The 21161-nt window shown below is 35.2% G+C and overlaps 2 protein-coding genes and 1 pseudogene across 2 annotated transcripts; 2 read left to right on the top strand and 1 right to left on the bottom strand.

Moving 5' to 3' along the window:
• The first annotated feature begins 1410 nt into the window (after positions 1 to 1410).
• Positions 1411 to 7271, top strand: LOC120167361 (fimbrin-5-like). The gene is made up of 15 exons (XM_039176400.1): positions 1411 to 1568; positions 3463 to 3515; positions 3812 to 3841; positions 3987 to 4197; positions 4300 to 4471; positions 4559 to 4597; positions 4702 to 4776; positions 4890 to 5006; positions 5157 to 5368; positions 5473 to 5628; positions 5762 to 5961; positions 6249 to 6406; positions 6501 to 6597; positions 6707 to 6798; positions 6928 to 7271. Exons 1-15 carry the CDS (start codon positions 1411 to 1413, stop codon positions 7024 to 7026), a joined length of 1869 nt encoding a protein of 622 aa, XP_039032331.1. The 3' UTR covers positions 7027 to 7271.
• A 2276-nt stretch (positions 7272 to 9547) lies between these two features.
• Positions 9548 to 12766, top strand: LOC120167275 (annotated as a pseudogene).
• Positions 12767 to 14364: 1598 nt separating this feature from the next.
• LOC120167276 (probable long-chain-alcohol O-fatty-acyltransferase 1) lies at positions 14365 to 15517 on the bottom strand. Its single transcript, XM_039176344.1, has one exon. It carries the CDS (start codon positions 15474 to 15476, stop codon positions 14451 to 14453), a length of 1026 nt encoding a protein of 341 aa, XP_039032275.1. The 5' UTR covers positions 15477 to 15517; the 3' UTR covers positions 14365 to 14450.
• Between the last annotated feature and the right edge of the window lie 5644 nt (positions 15518 to 21161).

Here is a 21161-nt window from a genome sequence, read left to right on the forward strand (position 1 = left end):
ATTTTTAGTGAGAGAAGCTCCTGCTTCTCTATAGATTTTTAGGCTTTTTTTTACAGCTCTTTCTTTGTTCTCTCTTTTTTGTCTTATGATGGCAAGTAAGGTGATTAGTTCTGCTGGGAAAAATTGTTTTACGGTGATCATTTTCAACATTCCAGAGCTTCTTCATCATAAAGGTCTTTGACTGTTATTCGATAAATATGGAGAGGTGGTCGATTCTTTCATCCCTAACAAAAGAAGCAAGGGAGGAAGTAGGTTTGGCTTTGTTCATTTCACTAGTTTGGAGGACGCAAGGAAGGCTATCACTGTGTTGACAGATCTAGGATTCGTGGTAATGAAGTTAGAGTTTTCTTGGCCAGATTTCAACCTCGGGCAGCTTTTTGGAGAAAGAAGTTTTTTGGTTTAAAACCAGCCGTGATCAAGAGTAAAAGGGAGGATGTTGGGCATTCAGAGGCTCCCATTGTGGGTTCTGTTGACGAGGACAAACTTTTAACTTGCAGAGGCAGCTTGGTAGGGTGGTGCAGAATTTTTTTTAAGATGAAAGAGTTTGCTGCTATTATGCACAAGGAAGGCATATTAGGCCCGAAAATTATGAGGTTAAGCGGGCTAGCAGTTCTAATCATTTTTGAAGATGAAGAGAGTAGGGATTTCACGCTGAATAATCAGGTGGGGGCATTGAATAAATGTTTTGGCAGAGTAGAAGTATGGTCGGAAAACTTTCAATGCAGCAGCCGCCGGGCGTGGCTATCATGCAAAGGGATCCCACCGTTTATGTGGAATCCTTCCATCTTCAGAAGCATTGCAGACAAATGGGGAGAACTTATCTCCATTGAGGAAGGATCTGTGAATCCAGGCTCTTTTGACAGGGCTTTGTTTCAAATTATTACAAATTGCCAAACACGTGTGGAAGAATCCGTTGTTTTGAAAGCTGGGGATTTGTTTTTTACAGTTTTTATTTCTGAGTTTGAGCCTTGTTTCAGTCCTGATTCGGTCTGGGCAGACTCGTTCTTGATGGATGAGGCAGTTGCCTCCCCGTTATCTTTGGTGGGGGAGCTTGTCGGTGTCTCTCCAGTTCTTTCTCCCGTGGTGGAGGTATGTCTTGAGGGAGCTGGTAGAAACGTGGACTCTTCGGTGGAGAAGATTTATGAGCGATGTTCTGTGGACGCAGAAAGTCTATTATGTTGTATAGGGGAAAGATATAGTGGCTGCATCTTGTCGGGTGGGGAAGTAGTGAAGAGGAACATAGGGGATGATTATATTATGGGTTTAAGGAATAATGTTGCTGGTATGGGGAAGATTCCTTCGGAATTCGAGGATGTGGTAGAGCACGAGATTGTGTTGGAACACGCGGTGAGAGAGTCAGTTTTTGAAAGCAGTGAAAGTTGTAAGTCTGCACGTGATATATAGGGAATAATGGATTTTTTTGATTTGTCCAACTTGGATGGTCGATTAAAGGCAAAGGTGATGAAGAACGTGATTAACATTATCAAAAAGCGTGCTATTAGTAGTTCCAAGGGTGTGGAGGCCCAACAGGATGGGGATGCCCAACATGATGGGGCTGTGGTTGACAGGTTGGATGGTAGAGCTAAATAGAGGTTTGTAGGTAAGGATTTGGAACAGAGTCTTAGAGTAATGGAGGGGAAATTAACTCTTTCCAATCTTTTGAAGAGACAGATTCGGGTCCCCAAATAAAGGCTAGATACTGCCGAACCAAGAAATAGAAGAAGGTTCAATGTGAGCGAGATTTGTCTATTCTTGGAGCCAAAATATGATTCCGTTTTTCCAGCTTTGGAGCAAGAGTCTACAGCTTGGTTTTCTGCCCTCTTCGTGTGGAAGCTCCTGGATGTTGTGTTTTATTTTGGCTTCTTTGGTTTGAGTCAGCTGTACTTTTTGGTCTTTATTTTAGGAGTTTTGTTTTCTGGCGCCCTTCGAGCCAAGAGTTAGGCTTTTAGTCGAGTCAGTCCTTTAGAGGCTGTTGTGGTTGATATGTTGGATTAGGTTGAGCTACTGTTGCTGCTGTGGGGGTGTTTTCGGTTGTTTTATGGTGTTTTGTTTTATGCAGGGGGTCGATCTCTGGATGTATATTGGTTTTCTTATGTTTAATGAAATCCTAAGGCACTCTTTTCCTCCTTCCGCTGATTAAGGAGCTATTCTATAGTGATATATGAGCATGTGGTTCAAATTTGGTGAAAAACGAACTTAAAGTATATGATGAATTGAATAAATAAGTAAATTATGAAAAATTGAGGGACTAAATTGAAAAATAGAAAACTTGTTATCAAAAAGAGAAATTGAAAGTATATATATATTCTACAATGGTTTAGGAGCATGTGGTTATTGACTTAAAATGAATGAGAAATTGAAAGAATAATGAAATTAGGGACTAAATCGTATAATTGTCAAAATACTTAGTCAAATTTTTTATTTTTCGAGTAACTCGAAATTTCAAAAATTTAACTCGAATTGAACTCGAAAACCGAATTGATAATTAGAGTTGACTCAAATAACTTGAAATTGATTTTTTTTCAATTTTTTAAATCGAGTCGAGTTTTGCTCATCCCTACATATAAATATTAATCTTACATTGTAAAAAAATCATAAAACATAAAATCGTAATATTATATACCTTATCAGACAATTTTCTTTCTGAAAAATAGATACACGTGAAACTATAAATAATGGATGGGAAGTTTTACAGAGTGGCACTCTTAATATATAGTTAAAAAAAGTGTTATCGATTTTGTTATTATTTAAATAATAAAATTGGTAAAAAATTACCTAAAATATTATTATTTCTACCTAAATCATCAATGTTTTTTTAATATTTTTGGTAAAGTACCCAACAATAACAAAACTGATAAAAGAATAACAAAACCGGTAACAATTTACCAAAACCGGTAAAACGCCAAATAATAACAAAACTAATAGAAATAATAATGTTTCCGATAACGTTTTTTTTAATCGTATATTAAGGCTGCCACGTGATCATTTCCCACGATCCAAAAGTAGAAGCATAAGATCCTCGCTCCATGGCACAATCACACGTGTACACTCCTAACGTGTCAAACAGAAAAAGCGAGTGTATTGACATTACGATACACCGAGAAACACCTAATAATTAACAGAAATCAAAAACAGTTTGGAAGCCAGTCTAGCTCTTTGCTGTCTATTAATGGGGAAACACTAAAAACCGTTCGGCTCTTAATTTCCCACTCTCTTCCCTTTACTTTATCAGAAGAAAAATGGACCCTTTTCTCTTCCTGCAACCTCTTTTCCTATCTATAAACAATCAACCGTCCAAAAATGCATTTTCTAACTCGTTAAATGGTTGTTTTCTCGTGTAAAATTTCGAAGGATATGGAATCCCTTCACGGACAAACCGCCAAACCTTCCTTTTAAAAGGGGTAAGCATTTCTGAGTTTGTTCTGTTTTTGCGTTTTCTGCATTGGGTTTATCAACTTTTAGTTATTTTGTTGTGCCTGTTGAATCATCGTTGTTTTCGTTTATGGGTCAATTAGGTGAGTTTGTTTTCTGTTTCATTGGGATTGAAATATTTTTGGAGATTTTCCAGTTTTTGTGATTCTTTTGTTGAATGTTTAGAAGTTAAAATCAACCTGTAGGATGGTTTCTTGTTAATGTTCTTGTTCATGGGATCTAAAGATGAGTTATTGATTTGGATTTTCTATTTTTGGATTATGTCAGTTTGTATATGTTAAGATGCTATATATAAGGATGGTTTCATGAGGGATTCTTGGTATCTTAATGCTAACAGGGATCTAAAGGTGAGACATTGATTTTGTTTTTTGATTTTCAGATTCCGGGCTTGAGGAATCTTGTTGGAATGGTTGGCTGCTAGGTTAATTCAAATTGGATTTTGAATCCGGCATTGTGACAATTGGTAATTGGATTCTGGATTATGGATTCATTGGGTGTAACTTGCAGACAAACTTCCGGCTAGATTTTTCTTGTTCTGCTCAGATAATCTTTAGATATGCCTGCCGGGAAATCGGGTGGTTCAAACAATTCATCATCGGTCCTAAAGTCTACCTCGGCCGATATAATCATCGAAGCAGAAAAAGCCACTTATGTTAGACACATAAACATTTATCTTGCGGATGATCCGTATTTAAAGCAGTTTCTTCCGCTGGATCCAGCAACCAATGACATTTTCAATCTTGCAAAAGATGGTGTACTTTTATGGTATTTTTATCTGTGCTCCATTATGTATGTGCTCTTTTCGGTTTTTAATAAAAGCTCCTACGGAGGCTTTGACACCGGTTCTGTTCTTATGTACTTTTGCAGTAAGCTTATCAATATTGCTGTTCCTGGAACAATACATGAACGAGCTATTAACACAAAAAAGGAATTTAGCATATGGGAGAGGAATGAGAACCATACCCTTGGTCTCAACTCTGCAAAGGCTATTGGTTGCACCGTGGTAAACATTGGCACCCAGGACTTAATTGAAGGAAAGGTTAGTACTAATAGACATATTCCTATGTGGGAAGAAGGATATTTTCTTAGTATCTGATGTTTTTGACCTTGGTTACTTGTATTGCAGCCTAATCTCTTATTCGGTTTGATCGCTCAAATTATAAAGGTAGGCATTTAAATTAACGTGATAGATCGATAATAGTAGGATGTTAAACTCAAGTTGTTTTCTGCTACTCTTTTTCTCACCCATTCTATCTGTGACAAATGCAGATTCAACTGTTGGCAGATCTCAACCTTAAGAAGACACCTCAGCTTGTAGAAGTGCTGAAGGATGAAGATGGAGTAGTATACTTCTTTATCTCCTGATTGTTGTTTAACTAAGGATTAATTCATGAAATAAACATTTCTTTCGAACAAAGGGACTGATTTATTTTGGTTTGGATTATCAGTACTTACAGGATATCGAGGAACTTGTGGGGTTAGCTCCTGAGAAGGTCCTACTAAAATGGATGAATTACCATTTAAAGAAAGGGGGATATGAAATAACCGTTACAAATTTTTCTTCAGATCTGAAGGTATTTGACTATGTTAATACCACATTTAGCAGCAAGCATATGAGAAACTGAATTTGGGGTTCGAGGTGGATGTTCATACTACAATTAGATGCATGGCTTTCTTTTGCTTGCTTCGATAGTTAAATGTTTTACTCATTTCCATACCTGCAGGATGCAAAAGCTTATGCTTACCTGCTTAACATGCTAGCACCAGAGCACGGTAATAAGTTGACCCTTGAAACGAAGGATCCGATCGAAAGGGCTACATTGGTACTTGAGCATGCAGAGAGACTTGGATGTAAACGATATTTAAACCCTCAAGACATTGTTGAAGGCTCGTCAAACTTGAATCTTGCATTTTTAGCTCATATCTTTCATCATAGGTGAGAAATCACAAACCAAAAGGGATACACTGGTACACTTTTCCCTCATTGCATATTGTCTCTAGTTTTATAATTGGGTAATAAAAACATGTGTGCTTTTGCAGGAATGGCCTGACTGTAGAGAAAGAAAAGATTTATTTTGAAGAAAGGATGACAGATGATGTGGAACTTTCAAGAGACGAGAGACGCTTTCAACTATGGATGAACAGTCTCGGAATCGAGACTTGTGTCAATAATCTCTTTCAGGATGTAAGAACTGGGTAAGTTTTCGAAGCTGACACTTGTTGCATATGTTTATGGAATTGCAATTCCAGCTTATGAAGTAAGGCATCGTACTAATTCCGTAATCCAATATTTCAACCATCAACATGAAGGAGGTTGATTTTGATACAGATGGGCGCTTTTAGAGGTGCTTGATAAGGTTGCTCCTGGATCAGTCAACTGGAAGCATGCATCGAAACCTCCGATTAAGTTTCATATTAGAAAGGTGGAAAATTGCAACCAAGTCGTAAAGATCGGGGAGAGGTTGAGATTTTCCGTTGTGAATCTTGATGGAAATGATATAGTTCAAGGAAATAAAAAACTTATAGTCGGTAATTTCTTTTGTCTTTTTCTTTTTTTACTTAATATGATTCTCTTCACGGCTTGGCACGTATTGCCTCCATTACGAAGTTCAACCAGTACTTTACGTCTGGTGTAAATTGAATACCTCAACCTGCATGAAAAGTCTGAAAGTTGTTTTTCATCTTTCAATGTATATAGTTGCTGATCCTATATACGCTGTCATTTGAGCTTTCGTTGTTCGTATACAATACTTTTTGTTGTTTAATACCGAAAAAAAATTCCGATCATTGTTGAAACTGGATCACATGTATTACAGCTTTCCTATGGCAATTGATGAGGTATAACATGCTTCAAGTTTTGAAAAGCTTGAGATCTTGCTCCCGAGGGAAGGACATAACCAATTCATATATCATAGCTTGGGCAAACAGCAAAGTTAAAAGCACCGGAAGATCCCATCAAATAAAAAGCTTCAAGGTTTCACAATGATTTCCGCTTCTTCTTATAATAATAATATCGATTTTGATAGTTAAAACTATCGATTTGTAAATATGTTATCCTAAATCTTCAGGATAAGAGCCTTTCGTCAGGACTGTTCTTCCTTGAACTTTTAAGCGCAGTGGAGCCAAGAGTGGTTAACTGGTGCCTCGTAACCAAGGGTGACACTGGTACGATTACTTGCTAACTTGAATTAACTCGAAAGTTCTCTTTTCTTTGTCGGAGAAAATGTCGAGATACAGCCGATCTTAACGGTTTTTATCCTTTTTGGAATCCTAGAGGAAGAGAAGAGGTTGAATGCAACATATATCTTAAGTTTGGCACGTAAACTCGGGTGCTCCATCTTCTTGTTGCCTGAGGACATCATGGAGGTAACGTTGCTACTGTACACAATTCACACTGTGAATCTAAAAAAAATTATATCTACAAACGATAATAAATAGGAAATAATTAAATTGAATATGTGGAATTCGCTCATGGATGTTCTTATGGTAAGGCAGGTAAACCAGAAGATGATGCTCACTTTAACAGCCTGCATTATGTGCTGGTCCCTCCAAAACTCACCGAAAGAGGCTGAGGCTGGTAATGGAAGTTCCTAACACTGTGGTGAAATCTCAAGCTTAAACATCGACAATACTGCCTCGAACATTACAGTCTCACCATCCTAGTTTAAGAATGGAAATGTCATTGCTTAGTAAAGGATACTGAATGGCAATTGTTTACCTCCATACATTGTCAGACCATGTAGAAAGGAAAGGAATAGTATGCTTGCAATCTATGTTACTCGGACTTGGCAGCAACTGTTGGACAATGAGTTTGTTTTCATCATATGTTCGGTAAGTGTCGAAATGAAAGGAATAGTATGCATTTAGGGTTTAGGTTTATGTAGTTTATGTATTGGATTGATTGTGATGCTACTTGTGTAGGAGCAACTTAAACCATCGAAGCAGAGCAAGTAATGGCTCGTTTCTAGCGGAGCAAATTCGAAATCGATCTTGACGAAGCTGACGAAATCGGGTATAAAGGTCGCCTGGATCAAGACCGGGAAGCCGAGTACTTACGGAAGCCATGGTCATGGTCCATATCTTTAGCCCCCTTCCAATATCATCAGCGTCCTGATCACCATTACAACAGCAACTATTGTGAACCCTATGGAAATCCGTTTATTATTAGGGTTCACATGTTAATGTATAATTTTTTATGATATATTTAAAATATAGAGACATATTTTGTATTTATACTTTGTTTTCATTAAGTATAATATACTTTGTTTATGCATTTATCAGAGAAAGTTCGAATTTTAATATCTGCCGTCTTTTTCTATATCGAAATGTGGTCTTATTTGGAGCAAATTTCTCAACGATCCCACCACCTCTGAGATTTTGGCCACTATAAGATAATAGTCAAATGTCATGTCCATTCCTTCTATTATGCTTAGTTTATGATTTATAATTTTATAATAAATAAAATAAAATCTATAATTAATATTATTACATTTTAAAAGAGAATCTTTTTTCGGTGAACGAGGAATTTCATGCTAGTTATGTTTAAGTCTTAACCACATATGCTAACGAGAGTTTAATAGACTTAAAAAGTTATATTTAAAATTTGAAGATATTAAATTTGATTTAGAAAAAATATTTTGTGGGTAAACTTTACTGGCAGTTCCTCAACTTTTAAAATACTTATATTTTGATCATTAACTTTTAAAATTTACATTAGAGTTATCAAACTTTTAGTTGGCTTTTATTTAAGCTTGTAATTTATGTTATAAGTAATGTGACTGACATAAAAGAAATTGAAAAATATCCAAAATATTATTTATCTGATTTTTTATGTAAATAGAAATCGTTAGTTTATCAAAACAGATGAAATATCTAAAATTACAGTGCAGGCTTACAACTAAACATAAATTAAACACATAATTAGAACATATTCTTATAACAATTGACACAAGAAACTAGCCATTAGATATCATACAAAGAAAACGTTGAAAATCTATCCAAAAATTCGAACAAATATAGATGTGGACAAATCTAATTGCACCAAAAAGGCCTACAACAAGGGATCAAACTATTGAAAACTGACAATCACAAATAAGAGTCGAATGTTGTGAGAAAATTATCTTTAAACACAAATCGCAAATTCAAATCTCATATAAAAATTAAAGCAGTAGAGATCAACAATATAATAAATAAAAGTTATTTTAATCATACGATATGTGGTTAACTTTAACCTTAAAAAATTAAAGAAAATACCAAACCATCGATAAAAAACGCCAAAAATTATAAAGCAGGGGCGGATGCATGCTGATTCGCAACATTTTGCATAATTCATCCAAAAGTATATGCATAAGACCTTAGAGTTCATGGCACAATCCCACGTGTACACACAGCTCCCTTACGTGTCAAACAACAGAAACGGGTGCATTCTCTTTTACGATATACCAAGAAACACCGAATAATTAACAGAAAAAAAAAAACAGTTTGGAAACCAGTCTAGCTCTTTGCTGTTGTGAAAAAACTGAAGACCGTTCATTTCTTAATTTCTCACTCTCTATCCTTTACTTTCTCATGAGAAAAATGGACCCTTTTCTCTTCCAGCAACCATACAGAAATTCACTTACTAACTCGTTAAATGGCTGTTTTCTCGTGGACAAACCGCAAAACCTTGCTTTTAGAAGGGGTAAGCATTTCTGGGTTTGTTTTGTTTTTGTGCTTTCCGCATTGGGTTTATCAACTTTTAGTTAAGTGGTTGTGCCTGTTGTGTTTTCACTTATGGTTCAATAGGTGTGTTTGTTTTCTGTTTCATTGGAATTGAAATAGTTTTGAAGAATTTCCAGTTTTTGTGATTCTTTTGTTCATTGTTTAGTAGTTAAAATCAACCAGTAGGATGGCTTCTTGTTCATGTTCATGTTCGTGGTTTCTATTTCTAGATTATGTCAGTTTGCATATGTTAAGATGGAATTTATAAGGATGGTTTCATGAGGGATTCTTGGTATCTTAATGCTAACAGGGATCTAAAGGTGAGTCATCGGTTTTGTTTTCTGATTTTCTGATTCCGGCCTTGAGGAATCTTGTTGGAAAGTTTTTCTGCTAGGTTAATTCAGATTGGATTTTGAATCCTACATTGTATCAATTGGTAATTGGATTCTAGATTCATTGGGTGTAACTTGCAGGCAAACTTCCGGCTAGATTTTTCTTGTTCTGCTCAGATAATCTTTAGATATGTCTACGGGGAAATCGGGCGGTTCAAAGAATTCATCATCGGTCCTAAAGTCCACCTCGACCGATATAATCATCGAAGCAGAAAAAGCCACTTATGTTAGACACATAAACATTTATCTCGCGGATGATCCGTTTTTAAAGCAGTTTCTTCCACTGGATCCAGCTACCAATGACCTTTTCAATCTTGCAAAAGATGGTGTACTTTTATGGTATTTTTATCTGTGCTCCATTATGTATTTGCTCTTTTTGGTTTTTAATAGAAGCTGCTACGGATCATTGACACCGGTTCTGTTGTCATGTACTTCTGCAGTAAGCTTATCAATATTGCTGTTCCCGGAACAATATATGAACGAGCTATTAACACGAAAACAGAACTTAGCCTATGGGAGAGGAATGAGAACCATACCCTTGGTCTCAACTCCGCAAAGGCTATTGGTTGCACCGTGGTAAACATTGGCACCCTGGACTTAATTGAAGGAAGGGTTAGTACTGACTACCGATAGACATATTCCCATGTGAGTAGGAGATTTTCTTATTCTCCGATGTTTTTGACCTCGGTTACTTGTATTGCAGCCTAATCTCTTATTCAGTTTGATCGCTCAAATTATAAAGGTATGCATTTAAATGGACGTGATAGACCGATAATAGTAGGATGTTAACTCAAGTTTTTTTTCTGGTACTCTTTTTCTCATCCATTCTATCTGTGACAAATGCAGATTCAACTGTTGGCAGATCTCAACCTTAAGAAGACACCTCAGCTTGTAGAAGTGCTGAAGGATGATGATGGAGTAATTTATTTCTCTATCCCCTGATTGATGTTTAACAAAGGATTAATTCATGAAATAACATTTCTTTCGAACAAAAGGACTGATTTATTTCGGTTTGGATTATCAGTACTTACAGGATATCGAGGAACTTATGGGGTTAGCTCCAGAGAAGGTCCTACTAAGATGGATGAATTACCATTTAAAGAAAGGGGGCTATGACATAATTGTTACAAATTTTTCTTCTGATGTGAAGGTATTCGACCATGTTAATACTACATTTAGCAGCAAGCATATGATAAACCGAATTTGCTTGCTTTGATAGTTAAATGTTTTACTCATTCCCATAACTGCAGGATGCGAAAGCTTATGCTTACCTGCTTAACATACTAGCTCCAGAGCACAGTAATACGTTGACCCTTGATACGAAGGATGTAATCGAAAGGGCTACATTGGTACTTGACCATGCAGAGAGAATGGGATGTAACGATATTTAAACCCACAAGACATTGTTGAAGGCTCACCAAACTTGAATCTTGCATTTGTAGCTCAAATCTTTCATCAAAGGTGAGAAATCACAAATCTTTCAAATCTTGCATATTGCCTCTAGTTTTATAGTTAGGTGATGAAAACATGTGTGCTTTTGCAGGAACGGCCTGAGTGTAGATGACGAAAAGATTTCTTTTGAAGAAAGTGTGACAGATGACGTGCACCTTTCAAGAGACGAGAGACGCTTTCGACTATGGATGAACAGTCTCGGAATTGAGACTTGTGTTAATAATCTCTTTGAGGATGTCAAAACCGGGTAAGTCTTCGAAGCTGGCACTTGTTGAATATGTTTCTGGAGTTGCAGTTGCAGCTTATGATGTCAGGCATCGTAGTAGTTCCGTCATCCAATATTTCAACCATCGACATAAAGGAGCTTGTTTTTGATACAGATGGGCACTTTTAGAGGTTCTTGATAAGGTTGCTCCTGGATCAGTCAACTGGAAGCATGCAACGAAACCTCCGATTAAGTTTCATATTAGACAGGTGGAAAATTGCAACCTAGTCGTAATGATCGGGGAGAGCTTGAGATTTTCCGTTGTGAATCTTGGTGGAAATGATATAGTTCAAGGGAATAAAAAACTTATAGTCGGTAATTTCCTTCGTCCTTTATTCTTTACGTAATATGATTCTCTTCACGCCTTGGCATGTTTTACCTCCATGACAAAGTTCAACCAGTACTTTACGTCTGGTACCTCAACCTGCATGAAAATAATGAAAGTAGATTTTCTTGTTTCGATGTATATAGTTGTTGATCCTATATATGCTATCATTTGAGCTTTCATGATTCGTATATGATGCGTTTTGTTGTTTAATACCGAAAAGGAAATTACAATCGTTGTTGAAAGCGGATTACATGTATTACAGCTTTCCTATGGCAATTGATGAGGTATAACGTGCTTCAAATTTTGAAGAGCTTGAGATCTTGCTCCGGAGGGAAGGACATAAGTAATTCATATATCATAGCTTGGGCAAACAGGAAAGTTAAAAGAACCGGAAGATCCCATCAAATAGAAAGCTTCAAGGTTTCATGTCGATTTCCATTTCTTCTTATAACAATAATATCGATTTTGATAGTTAAAACTGACAATTTGTATTCTAAATCTGCAGGATAAGAGCCTTTCGTCAGGACTGTTCTTCCTTGAACTTTTAAGCGCAGTGGAGCCAAGAGTGGTCAACTGGAGCCTTATAACCAAGGGTGAAAGTGGTATGATTACTTGCTAACTCGAATTAACTCGAAAGTTCTCTATCTTTGCCGAGATAGAACCGATCTTAACAGTTTTTATCCTCTTTGGAATTGTAGAGGAAGAGAAGAGGTTGAATGCAACATATATCATAAGCGTGGCTCGTAAACTCGGGTGCTCCATCTTCTTGCTGCCTGAGGACATCATGGAGGTAATGTTGCAACTGAACACGATCCGCATTGTGAATCTCGAAAATTTTTATATCTACAAATGATAAGTATGAAATAATTAAATTGAATATACGGAATTCGCACATGGATTTTCTTATGGTGTGGCAGGTAAACCAGAAGATGATGCTCACTTTAATAGCCAGCATTATGTGCTGGTGCCTCCAAAACTCACCGGAAGAGGATGAGGCTGGTAATGGCTATAGTAATGCTTATACATCGAATGCATCTCCAGCGCCATCCACAGTCGATGAGGATGAAAGTTCCTCACACTGTGGTGAAATCTCAAGCTTAAACATCGACAATGCCGCCTCGGACATTACAGTATCACCATCCCAGTTTGAGAATGGAGATGCTATTGATGAGTAAAGGATACTGAATGGCAATTGTTTACCTCCATAGATCGTAGATTGCAGAAATTGTGTTTTAGATAATATATTTTTTACTATAAAAGCATAAATTATTGTAAAGAACATAGGAAGAAAGAAATGAAAATGACTAAATTTGATGAATTAGGCCAAAACTGTTATATCTCAATTTATAAACGGTCACGCCAACGTTTCCATTATTGATTTAATTCACAAAATTTTTGTTCAATAATCAAAACAAAATGAAAACCATAGTTTAATGGCTAATAGGATAATTTACTCTAAAAATTAAAGTGAAAGAAGCATAAGGTTATAAAATAAGAGAATTATTCTTGATAACAAATATTATTATGCTATTATATTTATAATTTTTTTGAGAAAAGGAATATTAAATTAAGGGTAAAGCACGTGAATGGTCACCCGGCTATAGGACACTGGTTTGTTGAGTCTCTCGATTTTTAAAAGTTACAAAATGATCATTTGACTATAGGATGTTGCTTTGTTGAGTCCTGACTATTAAAGGTTATAAAATTTTCACCTGACTATTCATATGTTTCAAACTTGTCTTTATTAAAACATGACTTTATCATATTTCAATCAATAAGTTAAAATCCAACTCAAACGACCGACAATTTTTAACGAAAAAGAACGAGTTTAAAACATATGGACAATCAATAGACCATTTTATAACTTTTAATAGTCAATGGACTTAACAAAGCAACATCCTATAATTTGAAAATCATTTTGTAATTTTTAATAGTTAGAAGATTCAACAAATCAACATCTTATAATCGAGGGATCATTTATGTAAATTATCCTCAAATTAATTAGTCGGAAATGACCTTCTTAATCATGACATCGAAGGATAGACTCTACATCAGCCGCATTAAACACTTGTGTGACCTGTCTCCTATCCCATTGCCTCTTGCCCAATCTTGCTGTCAAGACATGTGGCTCATGTATTAGGCGCCATATTTGTTTGTCGACCAAAGTCAAATCGGAGCTATTCAAATCCCGAAACCTAGTACGAATTGAATGATTTTAATAATAATAAAAAATATTGTTGTTCATTAAAGTTATTAGTTCAAGCACCATAAATATTATAGGAGTAAATGTTCAATGTCAAATAATTAAAATTTATCTTTAAATAAATATTGTCTTATACTAATAAAAAAATCTCAAAATTTAAGGCCACTAAAAAAATATTAATATACTAATAAATATTGTCTTTAAATAGTTTAATGCATCATTAATGGTCTAAATTAGTTTATTTGTTATAATTATATAATAGTGTGAGTGTAAATAATTTAATTTATCTATAGTAAAAGTTGGATGCTGTAATCTATTTAAAAAGTAGATTACTCAATGTTAATTTAAGTTTTTTTCATTAAGGAGTAAATTCTTTTACGAAAGACTTTATATTCCAATTGAATTTGTACTATTTATTACAGTAACCGATTATCGATGGATTTAAAAATATTTTTTAAGATCAACACATTAATATATTAACAACATAATTTTTTATATAATTATAACAAATAAACTAAAATTTAGAATCTAATATAAAATTCTAGTATTAAATAATTTTCAAACACTATAATTTTATATTTATATCCGATAAACTAAACAAACACACATAAAATTGTCAATTATATATAAATAATATTACATCCTATTTTTTTCACAATGTGATTTATATTACGCAAATCAATCCATCCTAAAAATGGAAAATAAATCCAAAAACACGTAGAATTCGTGGATTATCCTTTCATCTACACGATTTCTCAAGAGCGGTGCAAGAGCTAAGCAGACAGAAGTGAGCGTGAGATTTGCCAGAGCCAATGGTCCTGAAATGGCCCTGTGAAGCCTCAGTTCGACCTTCTTCTTCAATATGATCTCCATATCCACCAAAATTCCCTGTAAAACAAAGAACCAAGTAATCTCCCACGTAGGGTTTTCACGCAATATATTGTAATAAACCAGTTCATGCATAAGACCAGAGGTGACAAACGTAACGAAAACAGCCGGTAGTGAACCCCATCTGGCTCCGATTGTACGTATCGATATACTTCGTATAGGGTCGTATACGACGAGACGTAACGTCTCCGAGACCCTGAGGTTCCACCTATGGCCCCAAAAATCTTGCAACGAAGAGGCAAAGAGAGGTGATTTGAACTGTGGCTCGAGATCAACCCTAAAGACGAGCTGTGCTGGGATTGCGGCCATGGTGAAAATAACTTCTACCCCAACCCAAATTTGGAATCCGAAAAGGAGTGACCAAACATGTTTGTGAAAACATTGTTTGTAATGATGAGAAACGAAGGATAAAACTAGCCATAATGAAGCTTTGCAAGCGGCCTCTAGAATCAAAGTTAAAGGAACTTTGGAGTGAATGGGTTGTTTGATTTTGAATGGAGAACAGGCTTTGAGGATGAACACATGCCTAGCCGGTGGTGACGATAAGGGACCGTGATCGAAGGCGAATGCTAGAAGGTTGAAGTTGGTGAGCCAAGAGAGGAGAAGCACCAGCGGGGGACCAAGATAGATGGTGTGAAGTTTGAAGGGGATGATAGATAGGAGGGTAATGGCAGGGAGGAGGGCCAGAAGCCTAGGCAAGCCCTTGGGGGTATTTGCTGCAATGTGGTGGCAATAGGATAAGGATGCCAATGTGGTGACCACTGCCATAATCAACTTCTTCAGCTCACTCTCAACTCCCATTCCCATATCTTTCATTTTTTCAGTAATCTTCAACCAACTCTTTTCTCTGTAGTCATTATGCTTCATCACATTCACACACACGTATGTATATATATATATATATATCACTTACTAGGGAAAAATATAACGAATTTAAAATATGTCATAATTTACCGATAAAAATAAAATATTTCGTCACAAAGTTATGATTTGATTATAGTTTTTGACCTAATTATTTTTCCGTCAAAAATTGTGTTCATTGCAATAAAAAATATCAAATCTTAATTTATGATAGAACAACGATTTCATCTAAAATTTTGTTCATTTTAAATAAAATATATACCAATTTAATTTGTTATGTAACAGTTGAAAATAAAAAAATATAAAAAAATAACTATTTCAGTGCACATTTATTCTACAACTACCGATCTTCCTTTTTCAACTCTACAGACAAACATTAACTCTATCTAATTAACACATTAATTATCTTCACCTCAAAACTATAAACAATTACCGTTTAATATTTTTTTTCTTCAATCCTCTCATTTCCATTGTCATTATCATTCCCCACCCCCACTGTTTCTTCTTAATTAATAACTTCCTTTTAAAAATATTGAGAACATGTTATTATTTTTTATATTTATAAAAAATAATATTTTAAATTTTTTCAGAACTCCAATTTTTTTTTGCCGAATTTATAAGTTGAGATAAATTTTAATTTTAATTTTAATTTTTAAAACATAATGCTATCAATTTATTAGTATTAGTCTATTAATTAAAAAAGTGTAAAATATATCAAAAAGTAAAGAAAACATTTTTACATATAACATGGTTTATTAATGTCTAAATTCTACTTCTTGTATTATTTAAAAATAAAAATAAAAATAGTAATATATATTAAGATTAAATAAAATATTTTTTTCATGTAATTTACAATAATAATATCTTAAGTTCTTATTTTTGGTTTTTTTAAAAAATTTAAAAAATTGTTAATAAAATTATTATTTAAAAATTTACTAATTTATCTTAATTTAAGAATACAATAAAAACAGAATTCGATACAATATGGATCGATCTTGGATGTACAATATTGATAGGCTAATAAATGGTCACATTATTAATCATGATTTTGAGTGAACATTGTTGGAAATATTAGGTGTCACACCTCCGACCCGTACTCGACCCGGATATGAATATGAGGTTTAACATTACTTTTCAACTCTTTGACTCTTTGAAATTCGACTAAAATTCGACTTTTTATCTTTATTTTAGTGGCGAAGCCCTTATTAACACGAGTTAAAATCGAAATTAATATTATACGATGAAAACAAATATTTAATATACTTACATAACTCTAATTGGTATAGTTACAAAACATATTAGAGCATTTGCAATTTAAACATTTGTAGTACATGCCAACAAAATTTCAAAATAACAAAATCACCTATTGTTCAAATCGGTCTGATCTAATCTTCTTCAAAGGTATATTGTCCTGAACTAGCTTTACTCTGCTGACTTCTTTGAACCTACGAGTGAAAACACTCACACGCTAAGTTTTTAACTTAGTGAGGCATAAATGAGCATAATAAAACATTAAAATGAATTTTAAATTCATTTCATGCAAAAAGACCATTTTGTCATTCTCTCCTTCAATCTTTGATAATATATCATAAACAATTTCAAATCAATCCTTGAACATTTCAATTTATCAAAATCAAACCACTAAATTTTGAATACTTACACTTTAGTCACTGACCCAATATTTGGGGTATTACAATTCTCTCCCTTATGAAAATTCGTCCTTGAATTTTCACTGCACAAAGAGATGAGAAAATTGTCTTCTCATGTCCTCTTCACGTTCTCATGTCGCCTCTTCAACTTTGTGATTTCTCCAAGGAACTTTAACTAACAGAATTGTCTTGTTCCTTAGTTGTTGGACTTCATGTGCTAAAACCTGCACTGGTTCTTCCTCATAGGTCAGGTCAGATTGGACTTATATCTCTTTCGGTGCTATGATGTGAGAAGGATCTGATCGATTTCTTCTGAGAATTGAAACATAAAAAACATTGTGGATCTTCTTCATTTCTGGTGGCAATGCTAACTGATATTCTACTGGTCCCACTCTTTTTATAATCTTATACGGTCCAATTAATCTAGGATTGAGCTTTCCCTTTCGACCAAAACGAAGCACTTTCTTCCAAGGAAAAGTTTTCAAAAACACTTTATCTCCTACTTGATACTCAATCTCCTTTCTTTTTTAAATCTGTGTAGGACTTTTGTCTGTCTGCTGCCACTTTAATGTTATGTTGGATCACCTGGACCTTTTCTTCTATTTCTTTAATCAAATCAGAATCAAGAATGTCTTGATATTTTAATTCGTACCAATTAAGCGGCATTCTACATTTTCTTCCATACAACGCCTCATACGGTGCCATTTTAATGCTCGATTAATAACTGTTATTGTACGCAAACTCTACGGGCGGCAGATACTTCTCCCAAGATCCATTGAAATCAATCACACATGCCCTTAGTATATCTTCCAAAATCTGGATAGTCCACTCAGATTAACCATCTGTCTGTGGGTGAAAGGATGTACTAAAATTCAATCGAGTACCCAAGGCTTCATGTAAAGACTTCTAAAACCTTGACGTAAACCTTGGATCTCTGTCAGATACTATTAAACTTGGAACTCCATGAAGTCGAGCAATCTCCTTGATATATAATTCAATATATTTATTCATCGAATAATTAGTTCGAATCAGAATAAAATGCGCTGTCTTCGTCAATCTATCAACTATCACCCAAATATAATCCTTTTTATTATTTGTTAATGGTAACTCTGTTACGAAATCCATCATAACTTTATCCTATTTCCATTGAGGATTGAAGATTGGTTGTAAAAGTCCTGAAGGTACCTGATGTTCTGCTTTTACTTGTTGACAAGTTAAGCACTTTGCAACAAACTCTGTGATAGCTCTTTTCATACTTGGCCACCAGTATCGGCCTTTTAAATCTTGATACATCTTGTTCTCTCCTGGATGCATAGTCAACGGACTACAATGCTCTTTAAAAAGTATATTTTTCTTCAACTCTTCATCACTTGGAACACAAACTCAGTCTCTGTAGTATAAACATCCATCAGACTTTACTTCAAAGTCTTTGATTTCACTTTTTTCCACTTGTTCCATTATTGCTAAACAATTTTCATCTCTCTTTTGTAACTCTTTTATTCGCTCCAACAATAAAGGTTTTAGCTTTAATTCAGCCACTAGAGCACCACTGTGCTTTAAAAATAATCAGACATATAACATACGTAAAGCTGAAGAAGTCTTTTGACTAAGTGCATCAGTTACAACATTAGCCTTCCTTGGGTAATAGTCTATGATTGCATCATAATCTTTAAGTAACTCGATCCATCTCCTCTGTCTCAAGTTTAACACTTTTTGAGTCAGAAAATACTTTAAACTTTTGTGATCAGTGTAAATATAATATCGCTCACCATATAAAATAGTGGCATCATATCTTTAGTGCAAACATCACCGCTGCTAACTCAAGATCATGTGTCAGATAATTTCTTTCATGTGGCTTAAGCTGTCTCGAATCATAGGCTACTATCTTTCCATCTTGCATCAAAACACATCCCATACCATTATGAGAAGCGTCACTATAAATTGTATAGTCCTTGCCCAATTCTGGTTGTACTAGCACTAGAGCCTCCGTTAGAACCTTATTTAAGGATTTAAAACTCTCTTGGCATTTATCCATCCAAATGAATGACACATATTTCCTCAACAGCTTTGTCAATGTGGAAGCAATCATCGAAAAGTCCCTTACAAACCTTCGATAATATCCAGCTAATCCTAAGAAACTTTGTACTTCATAAACATTTCTTTGAACTTCTCAATCTATAATATCTTTAATCTTCTGAGGATTCACCTAAATCCCCTCTGCAGATATTACATGTTCAAGGAATGCAACTTCAAGTAACCAAAACTCACACTTAGACAACTTAGCATAAAGCTTCTTATCCCGAAGTGTTTGAAGAATCACTTGAAGATGGGTGTCATGTTCTTCATTTGTCTTTGAATAAACCAAGATATCATCAATGAAGATGACAACGAACTGATTGAGGTACGGTTGGAATACCCTATTCATAAGATCCATAAACACTGTCGGTGCATTAGTTAATCCAAACGGCATTACTACAAACTCATAATAGCCATATTGGGTCATAAAAGCCTTTTTTGGTATATCCTCTTCTTGTATCTTCAGCTAGTGATAGCCAGAGTGCAAATCAATTTTGGATAACACCAAAGCTCCCTAGAGTTGATTAAATAAATCGCCGATTCTTGAGATATGATACTTATTCTTTATTGTCACCTTGTTGAGCTGCCGATAATCAATACAGAGATGCATCGAACCATCTTTCTTCTTTACAAATATGACTGATGCACCCCAAGGTGATACACTAGTCTGATGAATCCTTTATCCAATAACTTTTGCAACTGAGCCTTTAACTCACTCAGTTCCTTCGAGGCTATTCTATAAGGAGCCATTGAAATTGGTGTCATTCTAGGCATTACCTCAATTTGAAATTTAATATCTCTATCTGAAGGTAATCCCGATAATTCATCTAGAAACACATCTGGAAATTCTCTGATCGTCAGAATGTCCACTAATCTCATCTCTGGGACTCGAGTATCAATCACATTGGCGATAAAAGCTTGACATCCTTGCAACATTAGCTTATTAGCTGACATTACCGATATCATATTAGATAATGGATTAATTCTCTCGCTGACCACAACTATCTCTGATTCATCATAACTTCTCAAAATTACTCGCTTCAATCGACAATCAACATTAGCATGGTAACGATACAACCAATCCATTCCGAATATAACCTCAAACTTGTCAAAGGGTAATTCCATTATATTAGTAGGAAATTCAATTCCTTGAATCCTTATAGGACACCCTCGACAAATCTGGTTCACCCAAGAACTATGCCCTAGCAGGTTAGTCACAATAACATCACTACTTATAGCTTTTAACTCGATTTCCGAATCTCTCATTAGTTTACTACTGATATAGGAATAAGTTGACCCTGGGTCAATCAATACCAAAATAGGTTTATCAATTAATTGAAAAATACCTGCAATGATCTCCGGATCATCACGATCTTTATTAGTCTTAATGTTGTATACCCGAATAGTCGCTCGCATTTTAAGTTGAGTGGTCGATTCAGACTGATTCCTTCCCTTACCTCATCCTCTACCTCTCTGAGATACAGTAGCGGATCTATCTGATTGTGCAGGCTCTCCGATCATTAACAGACACTCTCAGATAAAATGTCCAGTGTCCCTACATCTAAAACTTGCTCTAGAGACCACTCGACATACAGGAATATGATTTTTTCCACAATATTGACATTGACTTGGCCTTCAAGCTCCTGATTCAACTTATTGAATCTTCCCAGCTCTCATAGGATTTGATCTTCTGCCTGAGGATATAGCTGACTTAGATATATTTTGAGGTTGAAAACCTGAACCTCAACTTCTCTTCGATTATGCTACACTCGACGAGGCACCCACTCTCTTTGTCAACTGGTATTTTTCTCCCCGAATCTTTCATTATGTGCTCGCTCCAAAGCTTTAGCTCGATTCACTACCTCTTGAAACATAGAAAGATTCAACGCTATTAGCATCTCCTTCAATTTGGGGT

Source organism: Hibiscus syriacus, unplaced genomic scaffold (genome assembly GCF_006381635.1).
Source record: "Hibiscus syriacus cultivar Baekdansim isolate YM2019G1 unplaced genomic scaffold, ASM638163v2 tig00111671_pilon, whole genome shotgun sequence".
Taxonomy (NCBI): Eukaryota; Viridiplantae; Streptophyta; class Magnoliopsida; order Malvales; family Malvaceae; genus Hibiscus; species Hibiscus syriacus.